Source organism: Enhydra lutris, unplaced genomic scaffold (genome assembly GCF_002288905.1).
Source record: "Enhydra lutris kenyoni isolate GAN:26980312 unplaced genomic scaffold, ASM228890v2 scaffoldscaffold12, whole genome shotgun sequence".
Classification (NCBI taxonomy): Eukaryota; Metazoa; Chordata; class Mammalia; order Carnivora; family Mustelidae; genus Enhydra; species Enhydra lutris.
The window spans coordinates 8177848-8197194 of NW_019154096.1; the positions used below are offsets into that span (position 1 = coordinate 8177848).

At 40.3% G+C, this 19347-nt stretch overlaps 1 protein-coding gene across 2 annotated transcripts in view; it reads left to right on the top strand.

The window, feature by feature from the left end:
- Positions 1-18052, top strand: part of LOC111145213 (protein kinase, cGMP-dependent, type I) — a 1255864-nt gene extending 1237812 nt beyond the window's left edge. For both annotated transcript variants that reach the window (XM_022499949.1, XM_022499948.1), the window contains exons 13-18: positions 3237-3378; positions 4934-5097; positions 13910-14032; positions 14116-14178; positions 15444-15510; positions 17291-18052. In XM_022499949.1, the coding sequence (XP_022355657.1) occupies positions 3237-3378; positions 4934-5097; positions 13910-14032; positions 14116-14178; positions 15444-15510; positions 17291-17389 (658 nt within the window). In that variant the 3' untranslated portion in view covers positions 17390-18052. The remainder of the gene's footprint in view (positions 1-3236; positions 3379-4933; positions 5098-13909; positions 14033-14115; positions 14179-15443; positions 15511-17290) is intronic.
- The last annotated feature ends 1295 nt before the right edge of the window (positions 18053-19347 follow it).

Consider the following 19347-nt stretch of genomic DNA (forward strand, 5'->3'; position numbering starts at 1 on the left):
TCCATCTCCTCAGACAAGGGAAACAAAAGCAAAAATAAACTACTGGGACTACACCAAAATAAAAAGCTTCTGCAGAGCAAAGGTAACCATCAGCAAAGTGAGAAGGCAACCTACTGAGTAAGGGAAGATATTTGCAAATGCCATATTCAATAAAGCGTTGATATTCCAAAATATATAAAGCACTCCTACAGCTCAAGGAAAAAAAAAAATCCAAGGACCTGAATATTCATTTTTCCAAAGAAGATATACAGTGGCCAAGAGACTCATGAAAAGATGTTCCACATCACTCCTCATCAGAGAGATGCAAATCAAAACCACCATGAGGTACCACCTCACCCCTGTCAGAATGGCTGGAATCAAAAAGACAAGAAACAACAGGTGTTGGCGAGGATGTGGAAAAAAGAACCCTCTCGCACTGTTGATGGGAATGCAAACTGTGCAGCCACTCTGGAAGGAGTATGGGAGTTTCTTGAAAAGTTAAAAATAGAACTACCCTATGATCCCCTAATTCCACACCTGGGTATTTACCCAAAGAAAACAAACACACTAAAGTGAAAGGGTTCATGTGTTTACTGTGATTGTGTGTTTACTGCAGCATGATTTACAGTAGCCAAATACAGAAGCAGCCCAGGGGTCCAACAACAGATGAGTGGATAAAGATGTGGTGCACATATACAACAGAATATTACTCAGCCATAAAGAATGAGATGTTGCCATTTGCAACCACAGGGTGGACCAAGAGAGTATTACACTAAGTGAAATAATCAGAGAAAGACAAATACTATATGCTTTCACTCATCTGTGGAATCTTAAAAACAAAACAGACTCTTAAACATAGAGAACAAACCAGTGGTTTGTCTCCTCCAGAGGGGAGGTTGGGGTAGGGGGAGGGGAATGGGTAAAATACATAAAGGGGAGCAAGAAATACAAACTTCTAGTTATAAAATAAATCAGTCACAGAGATGAAAAGTACAGCATTGAGAATACAGTCAGTGATATTGTAATAATGTTGGTGACAGACGGTGACAACACTGAACCATGGTGAGTACTGAGTGATGTAGAGTCACTGAATTGTTAGGTTGTACATCTGAAACATTGTATTTACACTTGGACCACAACGAGAAGCAGTATTTCAAGGAAATGGGTCACTTTCATACTAATTTCATATCCCTTACTTTACACTTGGTGGTTAACCTTCGCGGGTTGCCATACCCTTCAGGTATACTCATGATTGGCGTTAGTAGGCAAAACAGGAACGTGCTGTATCTTTGCTGCTTTCTATCATTTCAGGACCCTATTTATGACAAGTAGATTAAACACTGTGATTAAATCGAAAGCTGGGTCTATCCATAAGTATACATACGCCTCTAATTCTCTCAAGTTGTTGACGGCCATCTAGCTAAAATAAAATTACCACCCCTTCCCAAAGAAGGTGTAAGACCCTATTCCGTCCTTGTTTTAATTGAAATGACACAGCTGTCAAGGCATAATTTATTATTTTCAAGAGCTATTTAGGGCAGTAATTTATTTCTTTAAGCAACTTTCTGTTGATAAAACAAGCTTTCATTTTTATTTTAGATCAAATATATGTTGTCATTTTCAATTCTAATAGTAATTTTTCATTTTGAGTCACCCGAATGCTATGCTTTGTGACTGCATTCTAGAAGTACATTTTAAAGTCTGCAAATTACCCACATCAAAGGTTTAGTGATAAAGCTGTGTTGCTGATAGATATTTTGTATGCATATACTAGGTCGATTTGCCACATAACATGGAAACAGATTTGAGATAGCATTTTCATTTAATTTTAAAAATCAGTTACAAATATGCTTCTGTAGGGGAGAGACTCAAAATAGATTTTTCAAGGAATGGAAACTAGCTTTCTAGAACCTTCCAAATTCCCAAATGGCTCAGAATCAGAGAAACCTTGAAACAGAGCTGTCAAGCACTGAGGACCCAAAGGTTAATGTTGGTGGTCAGTTTACTTTACGATGAAAGTTGGGAGCGATCTATGGCAGTTAACCTTGGCCATGAAAGGCAGCAAATACCCCAAAGACAGTGTTAATTATCACAGATTCCTCGCTCCCATCCCCAGAAGACTTCAGATGTGTCTATGTTATTCAGTTTTCCTAGATTAAGACACAGCAGCTAAAGAAGACTATTTCAGTGCTCAGTTAGAATGGCTCATATTTACCAGGGGCCCAGTTGTGTGCCAGGCACTAATTCTAAATATATGCAACAATTATTTGTATACTTAAGACAATCCAGTGAGATAGTTTCTATTACTGGCCCCATTTTGCACAAGAGAATCATAGAGTCTGAGGGAGGCACAGTTAGTTGCTCAAAATTAAATAAGTGAAACCCGAATTTGAACCCAGGTTTCTTGCTTGAGTGTCCATATTCCTAACTTAGAGCCTCCTCCAGTGAATCTGAGTTTGTATTAGGGTTTTTGTTTTCATCTTCCTGCTAGTGACCGATTGAGTCAGAATACACCTTTGAGTACCCTTCTGCTGAGATTTCATGAGAGGTTGATCTCTCGTAAATGTTCACTTTCCTGACAATATTTACAATGTATTTGTCTATTTCGTCCCATTACCAAGTGAATAAGAAGGAAAACAGTAATGTTGCCCAGAGTGACAAATGCAGAAACAATTCCAAAGAATAACCAAGAATTTGTGGGCTTTCAAAAAGGCTCACCGAAATCCACAGAATTGCAGTGTTCCCTCTGCAAAGTGAGTTCCAAGTCAGCAGATGGTTGCAGCATACAATGTATCATTCCTGCTCGGAGAAACTTTTTCTTGTCCTTATCTATTCACAATTGTTTCGTGCATACATTGTTGAAGAGGAACTAGAGTTTTCCTAAGGAGAGTGAAGATTCTAGTATCTGTGAGTGTAGATAGCCTCATGCCTTGAATTGTATTTCAAAAGGAAACTGTTTCTTTGGGAAGAACTAATTATTTCAGTGATAACTCAGGGGACATTAGTAGTTGCGGAACTTTGTAGGAAAAAAAACCAGGTCTGAGGTTTTAAAATACTCATTTGTCAAGCTGTGTTCATGAATATCTCTATTTCCCCTTGTGAATGCGGTAACTTTTCTTAAAAGCAGATTTCGGTTTTACTGTTTTCAAACAGCCATTCTTTGCAAATGAAGCACAGGAATATCTTGAAATGAGAAAACGACTGAAATCGTGTCCGAGAAACTAATGTCTTCTGTGCTTTCCTTTTCTGTGTCTCAGAGGTTCATTTGAAGATTCTACGACAAGATTTTACACAGCATGCGTGGTGGAAGCGTTCGCCTATCTGCATTCCAAAGGAATCATTTACAGGGACCTCAAGCCAGAAAATCTCATCCTGGATCACAGAGGCTACACCAAGCTGGTCAGTGCCCTCTACACACCGAGTCTGCCCTGCAGTTTTAAAATACTCCTTTGTCAAACTGTGTTCATGAACATCTCCACTTCCCCGTGTAAATGCTGTAACTTTTCTTAAAAGCAGATTTTAGCGTTGCTATTCTCAAGGAACTGTTCTTTTCAAATGATGCAAAAGTTGTGTAAGAAATTAAATAGGCTACATCTAATTTAATACTGCCGTGCAGAATGTGTTTAAATGGCTGTGTTCTAGATCTAGAAGACCTTTGGAGACCTTTTCTGAATCTGCTTTCTGCCGTTCACAGGAAAGGAATATTTACACTGTAGAAAAAAGTGAACCGTTTTACGTATAATCTTTAAGATTTTATTTATTTATTTGAGAGAGAAGCAGACTCCCCACTGAGCAAGGGAGCCCACAGGAGGACTGGATCTCAGGCTGCTGGGTTCATGACCTGAGCCTAACACAGCCTCTGAACTGACTGAGCCACGCAGGCGCCCTGGTTCATGTATAATCTTATGGGAGGGGGGAGGGCTTGGTAGGTGATGTTATCTGGGCCATTTTAACTATAATAATAGTAGTGATCTTCATAATAATAAAATTGGTCAAGCCCTCTAAAGACTTACCACGGGACAGAAGTTCTTTTATTATAAATTGTACAGTTTTGGGGCGCCTGGGTAGCTCAGTGGGTTAAGCCGCTGCCTTCGGCTCAGGTCATGATCTCAGGGTCCTGGGATCGAATCCCGAATCGGGCTCTCTGCTCAGCAGGGAGCCTGCTTCCCTCTCTCTCTCTCTCTCTCTCTCTCTGCCTGCCTCTCCGTCTACTTGTGATCTCTGTCAAATAAATAAATAAAATCTTTAAAAAAAAATGTACAGTTTTTATGGCCATTGCATCTGCCAGTGCCTGACTCTATATTCCAACTTTTGGAATTTCCATTCAGCCTGTGGTTTTCAAAGAAATCAAATCAAGGGCAGTTAATGATTTCTATTCTCAACCACATTGTTTTAGAAAAAAATAGATTTTCTGCATTTGATGCTCCTCCATCAAAAGGTTGCTAGAAGGAAAAAAAAAAAAAAGAACGCATTTGCATTTTGTCCCTGTTTGTGTTTACCAAGGGCTGGGATGAAGCTTGTGCCTCAGCTTCTTCAGCTGTCAAGTGGCTTCTTAATGCTAAACGCATTCCCAGCCACCTCAAGGCAGCAGAAATCCTGCATATTCGGGAAAATTGGTCAAGGAGGTCCAACTGGTCTTTTAAACATTTTCAGTAAAGGAGTTATGGCCCAACCTCCCTTGGCATGAAAAGAAGAGCAGATGGAAAATATTTCTGGAAAGAAAAATTTGCCCTTATCTGTGATGATGCCAGTTTCATTCCCGACTCAGGTTTCAGCTTTTGCCATTGAACCTGAGGGAGACTGTGTCGTTTGCAGTAAAGAGGACTCCTTTCAGAGCCCGGGACCACAGGAATGTGCCTCAGTTTTCATTGTCTCGTCAGTGCACTGCAGCTCGGTACTGCCTTTCAGCTTTATGTAAGGGTCTTGAAATAACCTGTTTCTCTCTCTTTGTAAGGTTGATTTTGGCTTTGCAAAGAAAATAGGATTTGGAAAGAAAACATGGACTTTTTGTGGGACTCCGGAGTACGTAGCCCCAGAGATCATCCTGAACAAAGGCCATGACATTTCCGCCGACTACTGGTCACTGGGAATCCTGATGTATGAACTTCTGACTGGCAGGTATGGGCATTGACATAGAACCACTGATAAAAATAGACCAGTGGACAGCTACACACGTGTGCCTTTCTCCCTCTGCTCAGGCCATCTTCCAGCACATCTCACTCTTTCTTGTTCCAGTACTTCCATGAATTATGCTAGTGACCAAGAGTTCATCAAACAAAACTCTAAGATGGGTCCAATGAGGGCAAAAAACTCAACGCCAACTTTTGGCCTCATCGTTGCTAAATTTTTATATGTATATGAGAGTGTGGAATAATCTTGTGTCTTTCCAGGAGGTCTTCGAGCCTAGTCCCTTAGCCAGCAATGGAGCAAGGGAGATAATGGTGTTATAAAAATATCTAGGGTCAACTATTTGTAGAAATAAGAGGACATGTTGTTACATCTACATGAAATGAGAATGCTTTGCATGAAATGAGAATGCTTCTCATGAAATGAGAATGCTTCTGTGTAATAATATTACAGTCATCCACAACTAAAAAGGGTACTGTGGCTACTTCCAGGTATAAGACAGATTGTAAGCTCCCCAAGGACAAGAAAAACCAATAGACCATCCTGCCAGGACCAGGCAACAAGTAGTAGTAGGGTTGTTATAAAGCACAGAGTTCCAAAGAGGGCTCAGTGTGTTCAGGGGAAGCTGTTGAGTAAGGCAAGACCACAGCCAGGTCCTGAAGGAAGAAGGGGTCTTGGACGTATGACCAAGGAGAGGACAGTCCAGACAGAGACATGCATCCACTAGAGGGCAGTAGCTTCATGTAAAAAATAATAATGGGAAACTGAGGGCTGACTGAATGGCTTTTGCACATCAAAAGATAGAGAGGGACCACTTAGAGAATGACAGGGGAGATAGAGGTGAGAGGGTGAACTGCAGTGAGGAGGACTAGTACAGGGGGGACAGGGAACAGATGCCTCTGCACTGGGCAAAGAAAAAAAGTCATGGCTTAAAAGGGCAACTTCAAATAAAGGGACCAGCCCTAGAATCCTGCCCAAGGGCGGGAGAGCTGCTGGAACTCCCTACAGGTCGAAGGGGCTGGCAGGCACCCCTATTTATGTTTTCCCACCACCTTGACAGTGCAGAGAGGAGCAGAACCTGGGCACTGGAGCTGGTCCCACCAGTGTGGCCCCAGCATGGCACATACCAGGACACAATGGCTCCAGCCATTTCACCAAAGTACAACAGGTGCAGAGCACCCCAAAACACTCCAGCCATGTCCTACCTTGCCAGGATAATCCCTACCCATGCCCACCATGGCTCTAGCTGTCCTTCAAGGTGTCTGCTTCCTGGAGAGCCCCAGTACCACCCCAGCTCATGCCCACTTGAGCATCAGCTGTCCTGGCCAGGCATCTTCTCTGTGGAGAACCCTGGGACTGCCCCTGCCCACATTGCTCTGACCATCCTACCAGGATGGCCCCAAACAAAATGGTCCATGCCCCCAAATCCAGGATAGCTACAGCTCTGTACAGCCAGCCAAAGTCACCAGGCCACACAGTCTACACAGGGGTGACCATATACCAGATCATTCCTTCAAGTGGAGAAGTAGCTGTTCTCCCTAATTCTAGAAGCAAAGCAAGTCAAGCAGAAGGAGGAGAGAGAGGAATACACTGCAAATGAGAGAACAACACAAAACTCAAAAAAAAAAAAAAAAAGTAAATGAAATGGAGATAAGCATGGGTGAACTTTGTAAGAACTTTAACCAAGATGGGGCGCCTGGGTGGCTCAGTGGGTTAAAGCCTCTGCCTTCGGCTCAGGTCATGATCCCAGGGTCCTGGGATCGAGCCCCACATCGGGCTCTCCGCTCAGCGGGGAACCTGCTTCCTCCTCTCTCTCTCTCTGCCTGCCTTGCTGCCTACCTGTGATCTCTATCTGTCAAATAAATAAATAAAATCTTTAAAAAAAAAAAAAAAGAACTTTAACCAAGAGATAGAAAAATACAAGAAAAAGGAATGAGTCAGAGTTGAGGAACACAATAATGGAAATGAAGAATATACTGAAGGTATCAATAGGAAATCAGAAGAGACAGGAGAATGGATCAGAGACCTAGAAGACAGGGTAATGGAAACAGAAACAAAAAAAAAAAAAAAAAGAGGGAGAGAGATCTTAGAAAATATCAAACAGTCTTCCCATTATCTAGGTCCCAGAAGGGGAAGAGAGAGGGGACCAAAAAAAGGGCAGAGAACATATTTGAAGAAATAATAACTCAAAACTTCCCTAACCTAGAAAAGGAAATAGACATTCAGATTTAGGAAACCCAAAAAGTTCCAAACAAGATAAACCCATGACTCATAATATTTGAACTGTCAAAGATTAAAGAGAAAAAAAATTTTTTCAAGAGCCAGAAAGAAACTCCTAGTTATGTATGGCTATCAACTGATTTTTCAGGAGAAACTTTGCAATCATCTGGGAGTGGCATGGTACAAAGTGCCAAAAGGAAAAATACCTACAACCAAGAATACACTACCATCAAATTTATCACTCAGATTTGAAGGAGAGAGAGTTTCCCAGGCCATCAAAATGAAGGCGTTCATTACCATTAAACAGGCCTTACTTAAAAAAAAAAAAAAAAAAAAAAAAAGTTAAAGGGAATTCTTTCAGTTGAAAAGACCATAATTAGAAGAAAATTATAATAAAAGCAAACATACAGTAAAGGTAATAGAGCAATGACTTATAAGGCTAGTATGAAGACAAAAGTAAGTAAAATCAACTATATCCAAAAAATGTAAAGTATGACAACATATACACAAAGTGGCAGGAAGGGAGTAAAAATCAAGTTCTTTTAGAATGCTTTGAACGTAAGTCACCATCAACTTAACATTGCCTATAGGTAGGATATGTTAACCACAAACCTAAAAACTATAACCACATGGTAACCACAAACCTGAAAACTATAAAAGGTAGACAAAAGACCGAACATAACACTAGAGAAACTCATCAAGGAAAGAGAAGAGAAAAAGAAACTGAGGACTACAGAAACAACCAGAAAGCACCTAACAAAAACGGTAGTAAGTACACACCTGTGAACAGTGACTTCAAATGTAAATGGTCTAAATGCTCCAATCAAAGACACAGAATGATGGGATGGCTAAAAAAGAAAAGACCTATACTGCTTGCAAGAGGCACACTTCAGTCTTCAAGACACACTGACAGTGAAAAAATGGAAAAAGATACTCCATGCAAAGGGAAGGCAAAGCAAATAAATAAATGTTGCAGCAGGAGGACTTCTGTCAGATACAATAGACTGAAAAAGACTGTAGCAAAGACAAACAAGTCTTACACAGTAATAAAGGGATCGATCCAACAAGAGGACCTAATGGTTGTAAATATTGATCACCCAACATGAGAGCACCTACATCTATCAAGCAAGTATGAACAGACATAAAGGGAGAAATGGACAGTCATAAAATAACAGTAGGGGATATTTACACCCTACTTATATCAATGGACAGATCATCCAGGCAAAGAAATCAATAAGGAGACTGTGTCTTTGAAAGACATGTGGGATTAGATGGACATAACGTATGTACAGACCATTCCAGCCCAAAGCAGCCGAATGTACTCTTTCCCTGTGCACATGAGACATTCCCCAGGATCGAGCACAACTGAGACCACAAAACATGTTTTCCAACCACAACGGTATGAAACTACAATTACAAGAAAAAATTGGAAAAAAACCAAAAACATGCAGAGGCTGAACAACATGCTACTAAACAACCACTGTGTCGATGAAGAAATCAAAAAGGAAATTGTTAAAAATACATGGAAACAAACAAAATATATGGAGACAAATGAAAATGCAACAATCCAAAATCTTTGGGAAGCAGCAAAAGCAGCTCTAAGAAGGAAATTAATAGGGCACAGGATTACCTCAAGAAACAAGAAAATTCTCAATCTAACCTTACACCTAAAGAAACTAGAAAAAGAACAAGCAAAGGCCAAAGTTAGAAGGAAGGAAATAATAAAAATCAGGGAAAAAAGACCAAAGAAATAATAATACAGAAGATCAATGAAAGTAAGAATTTTTTTTTTTTTGAAAAAATAAACCTCTAGCAAGACTCATGTAGAAAAAAAGAGGATCCAAAATCCAAATAATTAAAATCAGGAAAGGGAAGTAAAAAATGACACCAACGGAATACAAATGTTACAAAACATGAATGCTATAAAAATTTAGATTGTCCACTTTGTTGGCATATAAGGAAATGGATAAATTTCTAGAAATATACAATCTTCCAAAACAAAATCAGGAAGAAATAGAAATCTGAACAGACAAAAACAAGTAACAAAATTAAATCAGTAAGCAAAAAACCCAAACAAACAAAAGGCGGGGACTAGAATTCTTCACAGGCGAAGTCTACCCAACATTAAAGAATGTTAAAGCTAATCTCCCCCAAACAATTAGGAAAAAAAATAGAAGGAAAGCTTCCAAGTGCATTCTATGAGACCAGCACTGTACTGACACCAAAACCAAAGACACTACCAAAAAAGAAAACTGCAGGTCAAAATCCCTGAAGAATACGGATGCAAAGATTCTTGACAAAATATTAGCAAACCACATTCAACAATCCATTAAAAGGATCATTCACGGGGCGCCTGGGTGGCTCAGTGGGTTAAAGCCTCTGCCTTCAGCTCAGGTCATGATCTCAGGGTCCTGGGATCGAGCCCCGCATCGGGCTCTCTGCTCAGTGGCGAGCCTGCTTCCTCCTCTCCCCCTCTCTGCCTGCCTCTCTGCCTACTTGTGGTCTCTGTCAAATACATAAATAAAATCTTTAAAAAAAAAAAAAAAAAAAAGGATCATTCACCACAATTAGGTGGAATTTATTCCAGGGTTGCAAGAGTGGTGCAATAGTCTCCAATTAATCATCATTATAAATCAGATGAACAAGAGAAAGGGCAAAACCCATATGATCATCTCAGTGGATACATGAAAAGCTTTTGACAGAATTCAACATCTGTTTATAATAATACTGTCAAAGTGGGTTTAGATGGAACATGCTTTAACATAATAATGTCCCAATAGGGTAGCTAAAAACCAAGATTTTTCTCTAAGATCCAGAAACAATACATTTTCACCACTCTTATTCAACATGGTAATGGAAGTCATGGCTGAAGCAATCAGACAAAGAAAAGAAATAAAATGTATCCAGACTAGTAAGGAAGTAGCTAAACTGTCACTATTTGCAGATGACATAATACTATACATAGAAAACTATAAAGACTCCATCAAAAAACTGTTATAAGTGAGCTCAGTAAAGTTACGGAATACAAAATTAATATACAGAAATCTGTGGTGTTTCTAGACACTAACAACAAAGTGGCAGAAAGAGAAATTAAAACAGCCAGTTCCATTTACAATTGCACCAAAAAGAATAAAATAAAATAAATTTAGCCAAGGAGGTGATAGACCTGTTCTCTAAAAACTATTAAGTATTGATGAAAGAAATTGGAATAGATAGATATTCTATGTTCCTGGACATTAAGAATTAATATTGTTAAAATGTCTATATTATCCAAAGCACTCTACGGATTCTGTGCAATTCCTATCAAGATGCCAATAGCATGTTTCACAGAACTAGAACAAATAATAGTAAACTCTGTATGGAACCACAGAAGACCTTGAATAGCCAAAGTGATCTTAAGAAAGAACAGAGCTGGAGGCATCACAATCCCAGATTTCAAGATATACTACAAAACAATAGTAATCAAAACCATAGGATACAGGTACAAAAACAGATACCAAGATCTTTGGAACAGAATAGAGAGCCCAGAAATAAACATTTTCTTTTATGAACAATTTATCTCCAAAAAAGGAGGCAAGAATATACAATAGGGTGAAAATAGTCTCTTCAGAACACTGGACAGCTGTATGGAAAAGAATGAAACTAGACCACTTCCTTACACCATCCACAGATATAATCCCAAGATGGATAAAAGACCTAAATGTGAGACCTGAAACCATAAAACTCCTAGAAGAAAAAACATAGACAAGAATGTTTTTTTTTTTTAAAGATTTTATTTATTTGAGAGAAAAAGAATGAGCGGGGGCAGAAGGAGGAGAACCAGGCTCCCCCCTGAGCAGGGAGCTCGATTTAGGGCTCCATCCCACACCCCCACAATCATGGCCTGAGCCAAAGGCAGATGCTCAACCAACTGAGCCTCCCAGACATGCCAGTAATCTTTTTGACATCCATGTTAGCAACATTTTTCTAGATGTGTCTTTTAATGTAAGGGAAACAAAGATAAAAATAAACTAAACCAAAATTAAAAGTGTTTGCACAGCAAAGGAAACAAGACACAAAGGCAGCCTAGTGAATGGGAGAAGATATTTGCAATATAGCCAATAATATGTCCAATTAGGGGTTAATATTCCAAAATATACAAAGAACTCCTACAACTCAATACTAAAGAAATAATGCAATTTAAAAATGAGCAGAGGACCTAACTAGTAATTCTTCGAAAGAAGACATCCAGATGGCCGGCAGACACATGAAAAGATGCTCAAATACAAACCCAAACCACCATGAGATGTCACCTCCCACTTGTTAGAATGGTTAAATAGCAAATGATGGGGAGGGTGGAGGGCAAAAGGAACCCTCATACACTGTTTGATAGGAATGCAAACTGGTGCAGCCACTGTGGGAAACAGTATGGACGTTCCTCAAAAATTAAAACTAGGACTACCAAGCAATTCAATTCCATACTGGGTATTCCCCAAAGAAGAGGAAAACACTAATTCAAAAGAATATATGCACCCCTATGTGTACTGCAGCATTATTTACGTTAGCCAAGTAAGGAAGGTAGCCTAAATGTCCGTCAACAGATAAAGGGATAAAGAAGGTGAGGTAGATACAGATACATACACGCAGGACTATTACTCAGCCATAAAAAAGAATGAGATCTTGCCATTTGCAATAATATGGATGGACCTAGTGGGTATCATGCTATGTGAAATAGGGCAGGCGGACAAGGACAAATACCATCTGATTTCACTTCTCCGTGGGATCTTAAAAAGAAAGAAACTAAAAGAGCAGAACCCATAAATACAGAGAACAAACTGACGGTTGCCAGAAGGGCGGGGGCAGTGGGAGGTACAAGCCATGGAATGAGGAAGTCGGGATGGCGGGCACAGCGCAGGGGATATAGTCAGTAGTACAGCACTCTGTGGGGACAGATGACAGCGACACCTGCAGCGAGCACAGCGTAGCACAGGGCTTGGTGGGGTTGCTGTGTTCTACACCGGAAACTAATCAACGCTGTGTGTCCGCTACACTTCAATAGGAAATTAATAATAATAGGAGATCGGTAAGAGTCATCTCCTGAGGCTCACCGCTGGCTACACGTGAATGTCTGCAATTCATCCGGAGGAGTCATTGAGTATTTTCTGAAAAGGAGTAGGAACCTGTGTGGTAGGGTTTAGGAGTAAGCAGCCAGTCGTCATGTGTAGGGGCAAACTAGGAAAGGAACAGGCTCGCTGGGTGGAAGGGCATTCCAGTAATTCACATCTGGGAAGCTCAGAAGTTCGAACAGGTAAGAGGGCTGTGGGAAGAAAGGCTTGCTAAAGAGAAAGTAGTAGTGGAAAGGACAGCGAGACCTAGGATTTTAAGCCTCGGGTCCCTTGTGGGGCTTCTGTGAAGGTATGAGGCGCTGAGCAGAGGGGTGTAGAGCAAAGGCCACGCTCCAAAGATGCCACGGCCGCTCTCCTGCTAACATCACCAGGAACACTTTCGCTGGGGCCCTTCCTTGTTTGGAGCCCGCTCCTTCAAAGGAAATAATTTGAACTGCTCTTGGTGAATGTGATGGGCAAAAATCATCATCAATAGAGACATGAATCTGGTATTAGGAGAACAATTTCCAAAGCAATTATTTGTCCGGGTGCATCACTTTGATGGAAGGAGGGGTCTTTTTCATCTCTGTGTTCCCTGAGCCTGGCACAAAGCTACGCTCCGCGGATTGGTCTGGCTCGTGGGGCCTCCTAATAAGGATGCCTTGTGTCAGGTTATCCACTGAGGACTGATGACCGGGAGGAGAGGGTAGGAGGAGCATTCCTCTGCAGAAGGACTCAGTCAGCAGATCACTGATCACATGCTCTGTGCTGGGCATTCTCCTACACTCTGGGAACACTGCAAGACTGAGAACAAGACTGAGTCTGGAAAGAAGACAGATACAAAGCATAGAAAGTGGCATAAAGGGTGTGTCAGAGAGCATGGCAGGCCACAAGTTTAAATTCAAGGGGTGCCTGGCTGGCTCTGTCAGTGGAGCAATACGACGCTTGACCTCAGGGTTGGGAGTTCAAGCCCCACGTTGGGTGCAGAGATTACATTAAACAAATAAAATCTTTTTTAAAAATGCAACAACTTAATCTAATCCTTTAATTTAAACTTTATGTTGGTTGTAGAGGTCATGGGATCAGTTCCGTGACCAGTAACGGTGTGCTGATCCTAGTGAGTGAGGGTAGTATTGGCAGGCGATGATGTCCTATCACTGATGTCCTTGGGACATTCTAGTGATTTTGGACTTCATCTCAGGTGTAATCAAGGGCAGGGAAGGGGCTAGAAAGTGGAAGAAGCATCTTGAATGGCCAAGGACAGCAAGAGGGGTCCCGCACCTGCACTAAAAAGACAGCAGACAAACTTGACCCAGGATGGTTTTGCTAAGTGATTTCCTTGAAAAGGTTTCCATCCTGTTTTGCTATTAATCCAGCATCATTTCGTTACCACTACTCAGGTGTGTCCCCAGATAAGAATAGATGTTCTGTGAGGTTATAACAATTCAAGATTTCTTGTTTAGAAAACCAAAGTGATTCTCTTTTCATTTCTCTCACAGCCCACCTTTCTCAGGCCCAGATCCTATGAAAACATATAACATCATACTGAGGGGGATTGACATGATAGAATTTCCAAAGAAGATTGCCAAAAATGCTGCTAATTTAATTAAAAAACTATGCAGGTAAGCATTTCAGCCCCATAGCTTTTGAAAGGATCCTAATTCAGAAGTGATTAGATTCCTTACAGTTCTTATTTTCTTTCCAGGGATAACCCATCAGAAAGATTAGGGAATTTGAAAAACGGCGTGAAAGACATTCAGAAGCACAAGTAAGTGTTCTTTCCTCGTCCCTTTACTGTGGAGGGTCCAGAAAGCAAGACAGGTACCTGCTCCCCCAAGGCTGGGTAATGGGTGCACTTAGCCTATGGGAGCACCCAAGGGGACGTCAGACCAGTTAGCCTTCTGACGTAAGGCCCTTCTGCTGTATCTCGGGGACATCACATGGATACACACGACCCCAAGCCATACTAAGCGACTGGTTCACTGAATTCAGTTTCTCCCAACTCACACTAATGGGCCTTTTTCCTCTCTAGCTCAAAGAGGAAATGTGTACTTTTAATTCTGGGATTCTCCTCTCTACCAGGGTATCAAAAACAAAAGTCCTCTACCATATTATACCTCATTTCCCAGACTAAAACTGGAATATATTTTTCTCATCACTTCCTAAGTAGATGATAAAGAAAAAAAAAAAAAAAGTGTTTTTTTTTTTAAACCACAGCAACATCTTAAATATTAAACCTTACCTAGTTAATTGGATATTTGAATGCTAAACTAAGACCAAATTTTTTTTTAATGAGTCTGTTTTTGCAACCCTCACAAGAAATTCACATACCAGATGAACTTACGTATCAAAATATCTAAAATGCCTGCTCAGAATTTAGTGTAAGCATTTGCTACTTTAAAGACAGAACTGAACCAAAAACGTTAGCATTGTCTGGTCCGCATTTTCACAGGGAAAAACTACACAAAATACCTTCAGTCTATTTTAATTAAATGTGTTGCCATTTAATTAGGAATTGTTATGACCCTAGTATTGCATATTTAATTTTCTACAAACATGCAAAAAAAGTGCCAAGTCAGAGTTAGACCTAATACAGTGATGTGGAAAGGTTAATTAACTGAGGCCACCCACAGAATCCGTACAAAGCTAAAAGGATAATTTTCTATCCTGACTTTTCATGCCCTGGTTCTACAGCCTTAAAATCAAATGTCCTATAAAGCTCAGGGCCAAACAGATCATGACATTTGTTAAGTTATAATGATAATATAAGAATAAGGTCATACAGACATTCTGCCTGAAATGCCTGGAAAAGGAGTTATTTTCTAATTGGTGTTCAGTATTTCAACAATTAACTTACTGTATGGAAGGCATATTTTAAAAACCCTGAGTAGAAAAATTTGCAATTAAAGAGAACACGTTCTTGTCACGTGGAAAATGTTTGCCTAGTTCCTTTCTATCACGTATGTTGCAGTGAAGTTTTAGCTGAAGAAAAATTCCTTTAACTAGCTGCCTTTTCTTTTTTTCCTTCCCTAGATGGTTTGAGGGCTTTAACTGGGAAGGCTTAAGAAAAGGGACCTTGACACCACCCATAATACCAAGTGTAAGTACACGATCCAACTTATAGCTCTGTGACACATGTACAGTGTTTATGTCAGTGTTAAAGTTTTATCGTATGTTCAGATTAAATAAACTACAGGAGAAGTACCATCTTAGAATAGTCGTATATAAAACCCAAGCCTAAACGCAGGTCAGTTAGGGGATGGTCGTTTTATATATACTTGGCCATTATCTTTCTAAACTATTCATTCTAATTTCTTTTCTTTGTGACTAAAAATGGGCTTGCAGTACAATAAGTGTTCAGTATCCACTGATGGAGACAGAAGAACATAATGGGTGTCCAGCAACCAGTTTCCTTTTTTTTTTTTCTTTTCCAGAATATCTGAACTTCATACATCATTGCCCAAGAATACATTAGGACTACTCACGCATTAGGACTACTCATGAATTATGACCAGTTTAGTGTATACAAGAGTCCATGTGGGTGAATTAGGGCAATGGGCTATTACTTTGTCTTTATGATCACAGTTTATGCCCTTTCTTGCTCTGTCCCCAAGAGCCTAATCCATAAAAGCCACTCGGAGCATTCCTATGCACTCTGTTTTCGGCAGCTACCAATTCCTGGCCAATATTGTCTCTTTTATGCTCCCAGCTCACTTCCAAGTACTCCCAGGCAATACTGTGTTCATCTACCCTTTCATGAGGCTCCGGAAGAAAAGGATTGTCTTTCCTTAACTGTCTTTTCTGCATGTCAGGTGTTTTGTTAAATAGCAGCCCAATAAGGGTGATCAAGTATTTTTTAATAAAATAAATCTGTCCCATGAAATGTCCTGTATCTTTACAAAGAGGCAGGGGGTTGCTTTGCTGTCCTGAGCCATTCAGGTCTTGACTCCCTTTTTCTGGGACTAACTCAAGACTGCTCCTTATACAGAAATGTTTTCCCTACTTTTAAGTTTTATTTCTGTGATAACACAAGCAAAACAAATTCCATTACCATACTTCCCATGACAGATGCTAATGGCATACCTGAAGTTTTGGGGGGTTTTTTTGTTTTGTTTTGTTTGTTTGTTTGTTTAGAACAAAAATAGAATAAGAAACTTGGAGGGTAAATAGTAAGCCTTACTGAACAGTACATATTTATGGATTATACCCATATATATTTCATTCACTATTAATATATACATGGTTGTAAATATCCTAGAATATGAGGGAAACTAAAGCATGGATTGCTTTTACTGATGTTCTCCAGAAGGGCCTTTACCCAGTAATTTGCTTGAGTTTAGGAATGGCTTTTTAGTACCCTTGAATTACACAAAAGCCTTAAGATAGTGTACAGGGCTCTGCATGACCTGATTTCTATTTCTCACTCAAGTACTCTCCTCTCCTATACGGCAGCCACGTTGGCCTTCTTTGATTACTTCACAGCATAAAGCACTCTCACCTCAGGACCTTTGCATGGGCAAAAATCGAACCCAATACTTAGTTTTAAAATAAAATTTTTTCAAAGTGGCTTTCCATCATCCCTCTTATACTCATTTTTCTTCGTAGCAGTAACCAAACTTTCTAATCAGCTTTAGATTCTTTGTTTTAATCTTACAGTGTACCCTCTGCTAGAGTAGAAACTCCATGATGATAAGAGCCATGTCTGTTTTTAGTCACCACTGTGCCCCCCCCCCAATGCAAAGCACAAAACCTGTACCTAGTAGACGCTTAAAAAAATAGCTGTTGATTGGGGAATGAAGAAAGAACGCTTTGTAAGACTCTGTTTGGCATTTGACTCCCCAATGCAGAAATCCTTTCCCTGTCCCTCCTCTCACCTGCAGGTGGCATCACCCACAGACACAAGCAATTTCGACAGTTTCCCTGAGGACAATGACGAGCCGCCCCCTGATGACAACTCGGGATGGGACATAGACTTCTAATGTATTTCTCTTACCTGCTTCTGCCTTGCTGAAGTCAGCTTTTCCTGAGACACAGCTGCCAGCAAACCTGAGGGACGGAGAGAAGATTAGTGCTCGGGGTCACCATGATGCCTTTGATCGATGCTGCTCCGGTAACTACAGTGGCATTAGGACTTATTGCTTAGATGACAGTAGTGCTCTTTACATGTTTTCTGTTGGATCCTCAAAATAGCAGTTGACATGGTGGTCCTGAAGCAAAGCCTTTCACCCCAGTATTGAGATGTCTTCTAGTGTTGCGATGACCTTGCTTTGCTCTGACTATACTTTGAAAGACTGTCAGAAACATGTCAATCTAGTCAAAGAGTCTGGATCTTGCTAGAATTATCAGGAAGATCAGAAAATATTATAGTGGGTACAATAGATGACCGTGGTACAAAATCAGGGCTCTTCCTTTCCTTCCGGGGAGGTCGGAGGATACATTCATGCAAGCCGGTGTCTACACCGCACGGAAGAGGGCCACACGTCTGTTGGTCAAGAGGGCATGTCAAACCAGTGCTAGAAGTTTCCTAATTTCCCAACCGTGCTGATGACGAGACTGAATGTTACCTTTCCTTTCCGACAGATTTTAAAAATTGATACGATCAAAAGCACAACTGCTATAGATTCTGCTGAGGACTCTCATAGCAGGCATATATGCGTTTTCACAGAGGATTGAAAAAAAAAAAACATGCATGATATTTGTTTCTTCTTTTGACTAATTGGCATGACAGAGTGGAAAAAAAAAAACTCACAAACCATTTCATATCTTTTTAAAATACTGTGCTTCGAGATGGTCCTGGAAATAAACGACTAGCAGCCAACTGATTTTTATTTATTACCTAACATGCCCTCGGACTGAGGCTTAAAATATTCCCTTTTATAAAAAGAAACCCTTGGGGGTGGGGGCAGGGTGGGGTGGAGAGGGACTAAGATCCATCCAAAAATAAAAATAAAAAACTATCTAGGTGCTATGTATATCTTTCATCTGTAAATGTCCGTGTCTGAGAAGACAACACAAATTCTAATCATCACCTGTGTAGCCAGAGACCCAAGCATTCTTCACTACGTTTACCAACCAAACTCCCATCAGATTTCACTTACACAACATGGCCTAGGTTTGAGGGGGAAAGGGGATTAAAACCCATTCAACTGGCTTCTTGTCTTAGTCCTGAACCAAAAAGAGGACGAGGAGGCAAGCACAAAAATCACTGAGACTCACCATATGGGAAAGCTTGCTTCTTCGAGGTCAGGGAATAGGACCAGACCTAGCCAGGTGTTAATGACTTTTTGGTGAATAAGCCAGTGTGAGTTCATGCACGTGTGAGAGTAGGAAGGAAGTTGAGAAGAAAACAGGACCCTGCTTTCTCAAACAGAAGCTTTAGCTAAGTAGGGCAGAAATACTGCAATCCTGAAATGCATTTGAACATACAAAACTTACCTGCTTTTTTTCATGAGGGGTAAAGAAACAGCAGTTGAAACTAAGTCCTTTGTTGGCAGGCAAGTTGACTACAATTAGCTATCCTAGGTAGTGGACCATTCTGGAAGCTTTTCCTGGACAAGTGGCGTTCTACCTGAGGAAACAATTGTATACTCTTATGAGCGCTCATCCTGATTTGGAACAGTGTGTGAATTTGGTGTATTAAATTGAAGGTTGCTTTTTTCCAGTATAAGGTGTTTTTATGAGTCAATGAATCATAAGCATTTCTGCAAAAAATATGTCCACACAAGTCATCATACCATACCCAGGAAGGCATATATTACGATTTCGGTTTGAATTTTTCATACCAAGACTACTTTAGAATATGGTATCAAAACATAATCTAACATTTGGGAAGTAAAAATACTAAGAGCATACTATATACTATCAGAATAGAGTTATATTAAAAGTTTGATCCCAAGATGTTACTGTTAAATTCTTGTTAGTGTTTTCCCTTCCTTAC